This window comes from Microcebus murinus, chromosome 18 (assembly GCF_040939455.1).
Source record: "Microcebus murinus isolate Inina chromosome 18, M.murinus_Inina_mat1.0, whole genome shotgun sequence".
Lineage (NCBI taxonomy): Eukaryota > Metazoa > Chordata > Mammalia > Primates > Cheirogaleidae > Microcebus > Microcebus murinus.
Window position 1 is genome coordinate 55,069,388 of NC_134121.1, and position 14,344 is coordinate 55,083,731.

Consider the following 14,344-nt stretch of genomic DNA (forward strand, 5'->3'; position numbering starts at 1 on the left):
AGCTCTGCCCCCGGGGCTTCCCGGGTCCTGCCCCGACAGAAAAGGGTTGCAGGAAAAGATCCAAGACGATTCGCTTTTAACTCTGACAATTTAAAAGCACGTCCTCTTTTTCCGTGGTTTGATGGAGGCATTTTCTCCGATTAAGATCCACAAGAATCACCCACCCAATGGGACATCTTACAGAGGGAACAGTTGGTTAGAGTCCCTCCAGGGTGAGCCCACCTCCCCTGGGGAAACCATCCGAGACTATCCTGAGAATCTCGGCTCTCTTCTGTCGCTGCAGTACCTGGGACCGAGCACCCCTAAATGGAAAGGTGACGCGAGGGGCAGGAGGAGGAGGTGCCGCTGCGAATCCACAATCTGCTGAAGCAGCTCCCCGGGCTGAAGTGACCCCCTGGCCGGGCCGAATATGCCCCGCTGCTTTGAGCGCCTATTTTATTTTTATTTTTAAATCAGCAAGGCAAAAAAGCACCTTCAGCTAAAAAAAAAAAAAAATGCCTGAAAGATTTTTTAAAAGAAGAAAGCTCGGGGTGGGCGTTTGGGGGAGGACTTGGCCTAGGAAACTCTCCGCAGGGCGTTCTAAGGATGCGTTAAGGGAATCAGCATGACGCGCGCCGCCTTAGCACCACCGCTGAGGACAGATATTTTCGGAAAACCAAGGATGAGAAAAAGGTCATACTCCCTTTAGGAGCGCAGTCCCTTTGAGACAAGGGCCTGCCACCTCACCCCCCCCCCCTTTGTCCCTCCGCGACTTAGCAAGGCTACGACAAGCCAGAACGTCCAGTCTTTTGTTTTGCCTCGGGTCGTACCCCGGGGCGACCGGCTGAGTATCAGCCGCGGATGGCACAAACTCGGCCAGATGCCTGGAGCAGACTGGAGGTTCCCGCCCCCTCACCGGCACCTCCCGGCCTTTTTCTCTTCCTAAACAGAAAAGGGTAGAAAACTGAAATGCCCCCTCTTGGACTGCAGTTGGGGGTGGGAGGGTTCGGGGTTATACAGTCCTGGGTGACACACAGTCGGGCAACTCCCAGAGCAGGGCTCCCGCGTGGGGAGAAATGCGGGCGCAGGAACGTGCACTCATAGGCGTCTGCAGAGCGTGTTGTTTCGTTGCTGGGAGGTCGGCGGCTGTGATGGGACATCCACACACTCCAGCAAAGCGTCCAAAGGTCACATGTATTCGGTCGGGCCAACAGGTAGATTTTATTGCGCGCCTACGAATCTATCTGGTGTTTTCCTTTTCCCACCTGCAGTTGCTGTCCAGCCCAACGCTTGTCCTGACACTCGGGCTTACCTGCTGTTCCCTTCCAAAAAACAACAACAACAACAACAACAACAAAAAAAAAAACTGTGTCCGGGCGTGAAGAGCGAACGACACACACGCCGTGTCCAGTGAAAATTACTGATTACTGAGGAGCGGCGGGGAGCCCAGGGCGCGGGGACCTGTCCTGCCAGGGATTGGGGTCTTTTTACCCCTAGGGGACCTGGCCCGGGGAACTGGGAGGGAGAAGGGGTATCCCCCTCTCCGATCACCTCCATAGAAAACACCGCCCAGGGCTGAAACTCTTCTAGAACAGGCGCACCTACTGAAAACGGATTTAGACTCTATCCCCACTTCTGCTCAGGAATTTTGGATAGGGAGGTCGTGGTCCTTAATCCTCCAGGTAAAGGGAAGCCCCATCCGCCCTCATGCCTCATTCCGATCCGGGAGACACACTCCCCACCCAGCACTGAGCGTTCGCTGCCCCACAGAGACCGCGACAGTCGTCCTGCGCCCTCTACTCTGGGCTCGGGGCTCGGCTCCCGCGTAGACGCGGAGAAGAGACTGGCGCCCCAGCTGGGGAAATTGAGCCCGGCGCCGGCCCGGGACGTGCAAGAGGGAAAACCAGGGGGAGCCGATCTCTGTTTCCCGAGGTCCCTCCTGGGATCCTCTCGCACCTCAGTGTCTCCGCTCCGGGCGGCAGACCCCGCGGCGCTGGCTCCGAAGCTGGTGCCCAAAAGCACGACGCGAGCCCTGTGAAGCGCCGCCCGCCGCCTGCCCCTATTCCCGACCTTTCTCCGCCTGCTGTGCGCCCTTCCCTCCCTGACCCCCATCTGATCCGGGACCCGGCGCGCTTAGCTCTTGGCAAAATGCTCTTTCTAAAAACTGGGCCAGCGGCCTCAGTTTCCAGATCTGCAGCCTGAACATCAGGAGCGGGTTCCCTTCCCTGTCTGTCTGAGGTCCTCCGGTCTGGGACTGCGAGCGCCTTCCCGGGCCAGGGAGGAGGAGTCGGGGCGACCCGGGGAAGTCGCAGAGAAGCGACCGGAGTCCCTGAATGGGGCTGGGACGGCGGACTCCGCGAGGCCCCTACGGAAGCACAAGACCAACCCACTCGCGGGTCGACGGCAGCCACGCGCTGGACTTGGCCTGATTCTGGCCGCCGGGGACGTTGGCACCTGGGAAGGGGCCTGCTCCCGGCCTCGGCCTCCCAGCTCTGCGCAGGCTAGAAACACCTTTTTTTTTATCCGGTTCCCTATAGACACAAGTTCTCCTAACTGAGCTGCCCAGAGGTGGACCCGCACGGCAGGGAGTATCTCGCAGGAATTCCTGCAGAGAGAAATCTCGGCGGCAGCAAAGCAGCCCTGATTGAGCGGAACGCACCATCCCCCGCCGCCGCCGCCGCCAGACTTTGGCCGCTGGGTCGGGGACTTAGGGACAGTTTCTGGGCTTTTGGCGCCCCCTCTGGATACCGATGAAAATTGCATTCCGTGTCTAAGTCGACTGTTGATTCACAACGTTTTCAAAAAGACACAAAATGCTGGCATCCAATGAGCAGAGAATGTACAAAGCACTGCAGAATGCCATGTGATGGCTATGTGTTACATCTCTTATTGCATAATTGTATTAAAATATATTTGCAAATGTATGTATGTATCCTGACCACTATTTAGTGAAGTATTCCAAAATATCTTAAAGCCACAGTCCTCTTCCACTGCCTTTATGCAAGTAAACACGGCAATTACAATAAAATACAACCAAGTACAGACGCCCTGGCTATATCATCCTGCCCGATGGTCTCGGAGCCCCCTCCTGGATCAGGTGTCTGGAATTATACAATTACACTGCACGCACAATGCCCCCTGCCCAGGACACAGAAATGGGGCCACACTAGGCATTATGTTTTCCCCCAAGAAAGGACGATGTTGTTCTTAACACTTTCTGAGAGTAATCACAGAGCCGGCCGGGAACATGAAGCTATTGCACGGAGGTATCTTATTAAACTCATAAACAAGCTATAGGGTACTAGAGACATCCAATTCGAGGGAGTTACATTTGTTTAAAAAGAAAATACTGTTGAGCAGGGTTGAAACTTACTACTTTATGAAGCGTTCCGTTGCCTATAAGACTTGTCTACTTCTTCGGAAGAAAATGAGATTTTTAAAAAATCTTCAAGAAAAATATGAATGTGAATCTTGCAATTGCTCTGCACTTGGCAAATCAGAAACAACAACAACAACAACAAAAAAACCCAAGTTTTTAATATGATGTGGGCCAGTTCACAATAATAATTTAGTTCGAAGCGAACTTTTGCAAGAACCCCCAAAGAGGGGAATTTAAAATTAAGAGTTTTCCACAGTTGTGCGTTTATTTGTGATTCTGAAAGCAGGCGATTGCGATTTTTCTTCTGCTACAAAACAGATAAACTCTGCACGTACCCAACCTGGCTCTGAGCACTTCGTATAAACACAAAGGTTGTGCTCAAATCACTTTTGAAATACATCAGAGACACCTCCAGCGCCTGCCCCAGGACTCCCGACTGCATTTGGGTTCTGAAAGGACCGGACTATAAACTCTTCACCCCTCCAGGTGTTTTTAAAGAAGAGCAAAGAGCAGGCGAGCGGCACCACTGCGCCCAAGCGGACTGTTTTGTCTGCGGCGGTGCCCATTTGTTCAGCCTTGTACACACCGAGTGGCGGGTCTCGGCCTGGCGGCCCGGGGACGGCCGCGCTCGCACACTCGGGTCTCTCCAAGCCAGAGCCGTTTGCAAACTCCTCCGAGCGGCAACGCGGCTGGACGCTTTTGACTCGGCCGGGAGGCGAAGAGCAGAACGTCAAAGTGGTGGCCCTGTCACTGAGGAGCGTCGGCGAGATGCGGGGTTGGGGGGGGGGGTGTCGGGAGAGACACTTGTCAAAGTTCAAGGTCGGTGTGGCGCGGGATGGCCCCGAGAGCGCGGGGCTCCTGCGTCGCCGCCGCCGCCGCCACCGCCGCCAGCCTCCGCGGGGACGTAGCTTTGCTCTTCATTGATTCGCTTGGCAAAAGCGCAGCAGAGTCCCGACCAGCCGCACCAGCCCCGGCGAACCAGAGCATGTTAATCTATTTATATGGATTATTACGGAGGAACAGCGGGCGTTGAGTCACCAAAACATTTGCTTCAAGAGACTATTTCTAAGCACTTTTGGAGGCAGGCTCCAGGCGCGCAAACTAGGCTGCGCTGTAAGGGGCGGCTGCTTTCAGAACGCCGCAAACTCCAGCTAAGTCCCCGGTACCGCGGAGAGGGCAGGGAAAAGACATGTCGGGGGTGGGGTAGATCCCCGTCTAGACACACACTCACACACGCGCGCACACAGATTCGCGCAGAGACGGCACCAACATTTTGACACTCCGAGAGTGCGGCAAACTTACACACTTGGACGTCCCGGGTCCCCCGCCTTCCCCGCAGCGCCCCCCACCCCCCCAAACACTCGACCGTCCACCCTTCGGCCACAGTCCCCTCCCTCCTCCTCCCCTCCAGTCTCGTCACCCAGCCCAGCGCCACAATCCTCCTCCCTCCCCAAAATCGGGTCCAATCAGCTGCCTGCCAAGCCCGGGACTGCCGCGCGGCGATTGGCTGGACGTCTCTAAGGTGAGGGGGAGTATTTATTAAAGAGACCCGGGGCTGGGAGACCGAGAGCGGAGAGCGCAGCTCGAAACTGCCTGGGAACTGCGGTGGCGCCGAGACTTGCCAGTTTCACCCCGGGAACTTTTCTTTGCAGGAGGAGAAGAGAAAGGGTGCGAGCGCCCCGACTTTTGCTCTTTTGCTTCCCCTCCTCCTTCAACTCTCCAATTTGCCTGCCCCCGTTTGGAGCGGGCAGCTGCGGAGCGGCCACCCGGCGCCTCTCCAAGTGCTCGCCGCCGCCGCCGGCCGCCGCGCCAGCCTCCCCGGGAGCCGCTCGCTCCGCGTCCGGGCAGCCGAAGGGAGAGGAGCCCGCGCCTCGAGTCCCCGAGCCGCAGCGGCTTCTCGCCTTTCCCGGCCACCCGCCCCCTGTCCCGGGCCCGCGTATGAATCTCCTGGACCCCTTCATGAAGATGACCGACGAGCAGGAGAAGGGCCTGTCCGGTGCCCCCAGCCCCACCATGTCCGAAGACTCGGCGGGCTCGCCCTGCCCATCGGGCTCCGGCTCCGACACGGAGAACACGCGGCCCCAGGAGAACACGTTCCCCAAGGGCGAGCCCGACCTGAAGAAGGAGAGCGAGGAGGACAAGTTCCCCGTGTGCATCCGCGAGGCCGTCAGCCAGGTGCTCAAGGGCTACGACTGGACGCTGGTGCCCATGCCGGTGCGCGTCAACGGCTCCAGCAAGAACAAGCCGCACGTCAAGCGGCCCATGAACGCCTTCATGGTGTGGGCTCAGGCGGCGCGCAGGAAGCTCGCCGACCAGTACCCGCACCTGCACAACGCCGAGCTCAGCAAGACGCTGGGCAAGCTCTGGAGGTAGGGCCCGGCGGGGGGCGGCGCGGCAGGGTGGGCTGCGGGGCGGCGGGGGGCGCTGGCCCGGACCTGCTCTCCCCGCCCCGCCTCCCAGCGCCCGGGAGTTGCGGTCCAGGGAGCCAGCGGGGGGGTGGGGGGGGACGGGCGGGGGGAGTGGGGGGACAAGGTGTAACTTTGGCTCAGAGTTGGACAAAGTTCTTGGATTGCTCTCGGGGACGAGGGGAGGGGGCGGTAGGTGGAAAGGGTGGGGGAGACGGGAGGAGGATGGGAGAGGACTTGTAGGAAACGGGAAGACTGGGCTGCTAGCCTGCCTGCCAGTCGCTTAGAAGTTCAAGGGTGGGGGTGCGGGAGAGAGAAGTTTGCCTCACCCTTGCAGCCCTAAGCCCACGGAGATGGGATAGGGGGGGGACCAGGCTGGAGGAGACCCTGGGCAGATACGGGGCGGGTGGGGAGGGGTGAGGGAGGCTGCTGGAAATTGGGTGGGAGTCCAGGGTGGCGCGAGGAGCCTCTTGCAGCTTCAGTAGTTTGGGGGAAAGTTTTTAAAGGGTGTTGGGGTGGGGAGAAATAACTCCAGTAGCAAAGGCGTTTAGAGCGGCAGCCGCGGGGAGCTATTTTCATCCGCTGCGTTTCCAAAATAAAAGGGAAGGGGAGAGGGCGGGGCGGGGAGTGACCGCTCAGGTCGGACTACAAGAACTGAGATTTTTTTTTTCCGTTTTGCTTTTTTATTCTTTTACTTTTTTTTTTTTTTTTAAGAAAACTTATGCTCTGCGGCAGCGGTTGGAAAGCAGGAGGCGGGGGGATGGGCTTGTGCGCGAAGGCAGCCCAGTGGCCCGGGTCCCGCCCCCTCCCCCTCGGGCCTGACAGTTCTGCGGGTGTCACTCAACCGCTCCCTCTTTTTCTCTGCGCCCCCCCCCTTGCAGACTTCTGAACGAGAGCGAGAAGCGGCCCTTCGTGGAGGAGGCGGAGCGGCTGCGCGTGCAGCACAAGAAGGACCACCCGGATTACAAGTACCAGCCGCGACGGAGGAAGTCGGTGAAGAACGGGCAGGCGGAGGCCGAGGAGGCCACGGAGCAGACACACATCTCCCCCAACGCCATCTTCAAGGCGCTGCAGGCCGACTCGCCGCACTCGTCCTCGGGCATGAGCGAGGTGCACTCTCCCGGCGAGCACTCGGGTGAGTCACCTCTCGCCCCCGGGCCGGGCGCCTGGCACACCCCCAGGCCTCCGCCTAGGACATTCTTCTTGGGGACTTTGCGCTCCCCGGGGAGGGACATATTACCTTATGCGCCTAGTCCCGCGCCCCTCCCAGCCCAGAGCCCCATGAGGCACCCACACATACACACACACACACACACACACACACACACACACGCACGCACACACACGCGCGCACGCGCGCACATACATACCCACACATGCAAGCGCACGCACCCGAACTCACTCCCTGCATCCTAAGAGATCAATTTTTCATTGCGAGGTAAAATGCCTTTACAGCTTTGCAAGACTTCCCCCTTGTTCTCTTCGCTCCCTCACCCCAAAAGCACACATTGGGCTCTTCTGCAAGTAGCAATTTGGTCTTCCAGACCCTCGGGCCCCAGACCCTCCCCTGATAAAAGAAGGCTGCCCGGTGTGTACCTGCGGGTTAATCATTAATCATTTGGGGACTTAACAACAGCGCAGCGCGCCACCAGCACGGGCGCGGGTCCCTATTACACCCGGGCAGAGAGGGAGGATCCCAGGAGGGTTCCTAAGACCCGGGCCTCTGCACAGCCCTTGTTGATTTTCCGACGCTTTTTCCTCTTTTACTGCCTGCAGGGCAATCCCAGGGCCCACCGACCCCACCCACCACCCCCAAAACCGACGTGCAGCCGGGCAAGGCTGACCTGAAGCGAGAGGGGCGCCCCCTGCCCGAGGGGGGCAGACAGCCTCCCATCGACTTCCGCGACGTGGACATCGGCGAGCTGAGCAGCGACGTCATCTCCAACATCGAGACCTTCGACGTCAACGAATTTGATCAGTACCTGCCGCCCAACGGCCACCCGGGGGTGCCGGCCACACACGGCCAGGTCACCTACACGGGCAGCTACGGCATCAGCAGCACCGCGGCGACCCCCGCGGGCGCCAGCCACGTGTGGATGTCCAAGCAGCAGGCGCCGCCCCCGCCCCCGCAGCAGCCCCCCCAGGCCCCGCAGGCGCCCCCGCAGGCCCCGCAGGCGCCCCCGCAGCAGCCGGCCGCGCCCCCGCAGCAGCCGCCGGCGCACACGCTGACCACGCTGAGCAGCGAGCCGGGCCAGTCGCAGCGAACGCACATCAAGACGGAGCAGCTGAGCCCCAGCCACTACAGCGAGCAGCAGCACTCGCCGCAGCAGATCGCCTACAGCCCCTTCAACCTCCCGCACTACAGCCCGTCCTACCCGCCCATCACGCGCTCGCAGTACGACTACGCCGACCACCAGAACTCGGGCTCCTACTACAGCCACGCGGCCGGCCAGGGCTCGGGCCTCTACTCCACCTTCACCTACATGAACCCCGCCCAGCGCCCCATGTACACCCCCATCGCCGACACCTCCGGGGTCCCTTCCATCCCGCAGACCCATAGCCCCCAGCACTGGGAACAACCCGTGTACACACAGCTCACCAGACCTTGAGGAGACCCGCCCCCGGGGGCGCAGACGGCCTGCGATGATCATCAGAGTACCCGAAGAAGAGAGACAGACCCAGCCAGCATGCCCTTTGGACACTTTTGTTTTCTTACTCCTTAAAGACATTTGAGCTAAAGGCAATTCGTACCCAGATTCCAAGACACGGACAGTATCTATCCTAGAACGCATTGCCAACTCGCTGCGGACGAGTGGCCAGGCCACCCTTGGCGAGGTGGACCATCAGCAGAATCGACGAGAAACTGGACTTGAAAACCTTCTTCAGAGCAAGCATGGAGGATGATGGCGAACCGAGTGATCCATTTGCCCAATCTCTGCCTGTTTGGACTTTGTAATTATTTTTTAGCAGTAATTAAAGAAAAAGAGTCCTCTGTGAGGAATATTCTCTATTTTAAATATTTTTAGTATGTACTGTGTATGATTCATTACCATTTTGAGGGGATTTATACATATTTTTAGATTAAAAAAAATTAAATGCTCTTATTTTTCCAACAGCTAAACTACTCTTAGTTGAACAGCGTGCCCTAGCTTTTCTTGCAGCCAGAGTATTTTTGTACAGATTCGCTTTCTCTTACAAAAAAGCAAAAAAAAAAAAAAAAAAACCTGTTGTTGTATTAACATAAAAAAGAAAAAAACAGAATTGTGTTACGTGATCAATTTGGGGGGTTAGCTTTGCTTAATTCCTCAGCCTTTCGGATTCAAGGAGGAGCTGCCTTAAAAAAGAAAAAGAAAGGCCTTATTTTGCAAATATGGGAGTAAACAATAATAGTGTAGAGAAGCATTTGGTAAGCTTTATCGTATATATATTTTTTAAACCAGAAAAACACCTTGAGCCTTAAAACCGTGCTGCTGAAAAATACCGTGCTCTCTTTTAGTGCATTTCCTCCTGCCTTTGCTGGATTGCTGGAGTCTCAAGGCAAAAGGCGCGCAAAGGAGACGAAATCTGTTTTTTGGGAATGTTTCAGCAGCCAATAAGTGCCGGAGCTCTGCCCCTGGTTGCCTGCCCGGGCCCCACGTGGAAGGCAGATGCTTGCACACTCCGACTGTCACCTGTGCCTCTCTGAACACCAGCAGTTAACCTTCAAGACATTCCACGTGCTAAAATTATTTATTTTGTAAGGAGAGGTTTTAATTAAAAAAAAAAAATCTTCCTTTTATTTTTTTTTTAATTTACCTTCTTTAAAATAGGTTGTTGGAGCCTTCCTCAAAGGGTATGGTCATCTGTTGTTAAATTATGTTCTTAACTGTAACCGGTTTTGTTTTTTTTATTTATCTCTTTAATCTTTTTTTTTTATTATTATTATTAAAAGCAAGTTTCTTTGGATTCCTTGTCCTAGATTTGTACAAATGCCTTTTTGTCCGTCCTTTTTTTTTTCTTTGTTGTTTTTGTTGAAAACAAACTGGAATCTTTCTCTTTTTGTACAAACGAGAGATTGCAAATGTAGTGTATCACTGAGTCATTTGCAGTGTTTTCTGCCACAGACCTTTGGGCTGCCTAAATTGTGTGTGTTCGTGTTGTGACACAAAACAATGCAAGCATGTGTCATCAATATTCCCCTGCTTGTTCTCTTCCAAGGGGAGGATACCAGTGAGGACCAGCCCCCTGACAGACCTTAATCTTAATGACTGCTGTGGCTGGAGAGTTTGAGGGTTGCTTTTTAAAAAAGACAGCAAACTTTTTTTTTTTTATTTAAAAAAAGATATATTAACAGTTTTAGAAGTCAGTAGAATAAAATCTTAAAGCACTCATGATATGGCATCTTTCAATTTCTGTATAAAAGCAGATCTTTTTAAGAAGATATTTCTGTAACTTAAGAAACCTGGCATTTAAATCATATTTTGTCTTTAGGTAAGGTTTGGTTTGTGTTTGTGTTTTGTTTGTTTCACTTGTCCTGCCTCTACCCCCAAACCTTTTGTTCTCTCTGTGAGACTTACCTTTCCTTTTTTTCTTTCTTTCTTTCTTTTTTTTTGTATATTATTGTTTACAATAAATATACATTGCATTAAAAAGAAAAATGGCCCCATGGATTTATTCATTGGTTCTCCTGTTCAAAGAATGATATGACAAATTTATGCACAAAAAGAGATTGTTAAGTACCAATTGCTGTGATGGTTTTTTTTATGTGTACCTTTGGCAATCCTAAAATAGACCTTGAGGAAAAGACCTTGTGTCTCCCAAAATCTAAGTGGAAAAGTCTTGAAAAGTACCACCCCAATAGGTCCCATAGACAATTACATGTCAGTAGTTGCCCATGCTAGCAAAATGCTTGTTGTGGTTTTAACAACCTCATGCTTCAGGGCAAAAGCTGTTCCCCTCTGGGGGTCAGAGGGAATATTAGACTTGAAATCTGTAGCTTGCCAGCAGACAAAATGCCAGAGGGGGTGACTTGCTTGTCTGAATTTAATATGGCAAACTTTCTGTTACAGTGAACACATAACCAAAGAAATGGGGTGTCCATTTAAAAGGCAAAGGAAGCCGGAGACAAAGTTGTCTACAGGGAACCAGCCTGTCATATTAACCCATGCAATGATTCGGAGCCTTTCTGATTTCTCTGCAGAGACAATGGGAGGAGATTATTTTTCTGCTCCCTCCGGTTTAACTCATTCTGAGCAGACGCAAAGCCACTGCAGAAGAAATAAGACCTAATCCTGTTTTCCTTGGCTCCAGTGAGATGGGGAGTTTCCAGGTTCAGGTCATTTTTCACTAAATAGATGAAATCACCCCTTCCCTCCCACCCTCACAAGGGCACACCTCCTCCCCCACCCCGCCCCCCACTGTCACCCCAGCTGATTGGGGAAGTGTCCCTAAGGAGTCACCTTCACCACCTCAGGCTGGTTTTGCTACCAGGCCGGTGTCTCTGACAGTCTTAACCAGAGGCCAGCCTCGCTGGCATTACCTCACATTGTCTGTTTCTGCTTATTGGATTCCTGGCTCCCATCCCAAGGCAGGCTCACCCACTGCAACCAGGAAAATGGTAGTTATCAAATGGAGGCAACATTCGTGCTCGGCCTCCTTTGCAGATCCCTTGGACAAGCACTGATTGAGGGCCTGCGACCTGCGGGGGGTCTTTGCAAACCCCGCCCTACCTCTCCAGACATCTCCTTTGGCTCCTTGTTTGGGACGTGGCCTCCCATTCACTCAGGCCCTCTGTGCTCACAAAATCTCTTATTATTTTTTTCCTCTTGCCAACACTCACAGAGTCCCTTTCAAAAGTCTCAGTGGTGTTCACTAATTCCTGTCCACCTTATGGGTCCTAATCCCTTTGTCCATTAAAATCAGCACGCACCATTCCACCGTGACCACCCCCTTTCCCTACCAGACCTGTGTGTTTGTTAGACTGTTCTCTCCCCTGGGAACATGAGCTTTACCTAGGCGTATGACCTTGGGCAGGCCTTCTTGGAGCCAGCATATTCTGTTCAGACACAAACTTGTTAGGTAACCGAAGGCATGTTGCTTTAACTGTCCTGTGCCTCGGTTTCCCCTTTTGGTGAGAATGTGTATAATTCCTCCTGCATGTAACAGGGTTGTTATGGGAGGAGTTTTTAGCAAGAAGCAGTCTGGGGATTGACTGTATCTGAGTCTCCCGGTCCATGCGGCAGTCCTCCTGCATTAGAATTTCTGGGAGTGACACCCAGGAAAAGGGATTTTCACAAGCTCCCCAAGTGGCTCAGATACACAACAGAATGCAAGAGACATCGGAGGGCAAGGAGAGAATCCCCCAGAATCCCACTCACCCCCATATCCACCAGATATAGTCAAAACCCAGTATCACCAGATTATAAAACATTTTGGAGGAATTTTTATTCTACATCCAGAAGTACAGAGTTTATCACCCTGGCAACAGCACCACGTTGATTGGAAACCTAGGAAAGAGTCCTCCATCCCAGAGAAGGCTTGTGTGTAGAGCTAGGATATTTGTACTCAAAATAAAACCTTTTCTTTTTAACTATTTTAACAACAACAACAAAAAAGGAAATTATTAGCAAAAGAGAATAAAAATCAAACTCATTTAGAATCAGTCTTTTGGTCTATTATGAAAATAGAATCATGTGGATTAGTTTGAACCGTCCGACTTTCCCCCTTCAACTCCATCTCATCTATCCCCTTCCCCTGATTTCCAGAATGAACATTTCTGAGGCACCACTGTGGCACTTTTTATATTATATCAATAGATGAACTATCACTAGTGTCAGGTAGATTTGCTATGAAGCAAAGAAGTGAAAACTTCAGAACCCCTTAAAAGCACAGGCTCCTTTGAAGGCCCTGTACTTAATTTCAAATTTAAAAAATTTATATTCTTTTTTTTATAAAGATCCCCTCCGCTCAAAAAAAAACCCCCAAAATCATCTAAGCTTCACCCCCACAAAAGCTGGGTCTGCGCATGACCATGGCTATTGGCTAGTCAACCGCGGCATCCCAGGCTGCAAGCGAAATGCTTTTCTTTCTGTTCTCAACAATGGCAACATAATAGGTGCTTAATAAATACCTACCTTTCTTCATGTCCATGAACTTGATGGCATGGCCACAGGAGACGTTGGGAGTCTCTACCATACTTGTCTTTGCACAGCGTCTCGTGCCTCTGAGACCCAGGCTATGTCCATTTCTCAAACGACATTATCTCTTGGGCATAATAGCGGTTAAATTAGGGAAAGCACACAAGAAACGTTAATGACCTGTCCCTAGTCCCTCACTTTCCTTGTCGTCCTAATTTCTTTTTTCCTTTTCTTGCCATCTCTCCCCTGCATTTTCTTAGAGTTTCCCATTGACTTTTGGAGCTGAAAACTCCATTGATGAAAGTTAACCCAGATTGGGCTATTTTTTGTCCATCATCTAGAGACTAGAACTATTTCATTCTGAATTTCTGGAGAATAGTTCTTCTTAGACCAAATACAACATGGGACAGGGAAGCTCAGGAAAAAAAAAAAAAAACAGACTGAATTTGGGGCAACATGTGCATTACCTTGAAGCTGCTGTTAGGCCACACCCCTTGAGTATTCAGGATTTTATATTGAACTTGATCCTATTGCCAATATTTCATGCTGCCATATTCCACACCTCTTTCTTTCCATAAGCATTTGTTGGGAACTTTCTGTGGATTAGGATACAGCTGTGAACAAGAAACCCTACCCTCATTGGGCTTATGTTCTCATGAGGAGAAGGAAGACAAAAGTAAACAATATTCCCTGGTATTTTCTTGTTCATGTGCTATGAAAAAAAAAACAAAACAAAAACGCAACTGATTCAACTGATTATGGCCGCTTTGTAGACTAGGCGCAGGGAAGGCCTAGTTGACTGATGTGGAAATGGTTTCCATGAGAACTTGCTAAGCAATTTTTTCCTCTCCTGGTGTTCATGAATTTTTTAGTGACATGAAATTGGTTCAATTTACATAAAGGTGAACCCTCTCTATTTTAACCTTAGCCACTCCCTCCTGGTCCTCCTCTTTCCTCCCCCTAATAATGCTTTATTAAACTCTCTACTTCCTCCCTGTCTACTGCCACAAAAAAATAAATAAATAAATAAATAAACTCTCTACTTCTTGATGAACCATGGATTCAGGTATCTCACAATCTTCTTTTTTTTTTTTTTTTTTTTTTGAGACAGAGTCTCGCTTTGTTGCCCAGGCTAGAGTGAGTGCCGTGGCATCAGCCTAGCTCACAGCAACCTCAAACTCCTGGGCTCCAGTGATCCTTCTGCCTCAGCCTCCCGGGTAGCTGGGACTACAGGCATGTGCCACCATGCCCGGCTAATTTTTTATATATATATCAGTTGGCCAATTAATTTCTTTCTGTTTATAGTAGAGACGGGGTCTCGCTCTTGCTCAGGCTGGTTTTGAACTCCTGACCTTGAGCAATCCGCCCGCCTCGGCCTCCCAAGAGCTAGGATTACAGGCGTGAGCCACAGCGCCCGGCCTCACAATCTTCTTTTTACCAAAGAGCCCAAGAGAAGGATCCAGTCC

General features: G+C 52.2%; 1 protein-coding gene across 1 annotated transcript; it reads left to right on the forward strand.

Annotated features, from left to right (window-relative positions):
• Positions 1–4,927: 4,927 nt before the first annotated feature.
• On the forward strand, positions 4,928–9,708 carry SOX9 (SRY-box transcription factor 9). Its single transcript, XM_012747484.3, has 3 exons — positions 4,928–5,727; positions 6,645–6,898; positions 7,540–9,708. Exons 1-3 carry the CDS (start codon positions 5,297–5,299, stop codon positions 8,370–8,372), a joined length of 1,518 nt encoding a protein of 505 aa, XP_012602938.1. The 5' UTR covers positions 4,928–5,296; the 3' UTR covers positions 8,373–9,708.
• Positions 9,709–14,344: the final 4,636 nt, after the last annotated feature.

Coding starts and splice junctions, on each gene's coding strand:
- SOX9 (XM_012747484.3), top strand. CDS start 5,297: ATGAATCTCCTGGACCCCTTCATGAAGATGACCGACGAGCAGGAGAAG. Junction 5,728..6,644: donor ACGCTGGGCAAGCTCTGGAG/GTAGGGCCCGGC, acceptor CCCCCCTTGCAG/ACTTCTGAACGAGAGCGAGA. Junction 6,899..7,539: donor CTCTCCCGGCGAGCACTCGG/GTGAGTCACCTC, acceptor TACTGCCTGCAG/GGCAATCCCAGGGCCCACCG.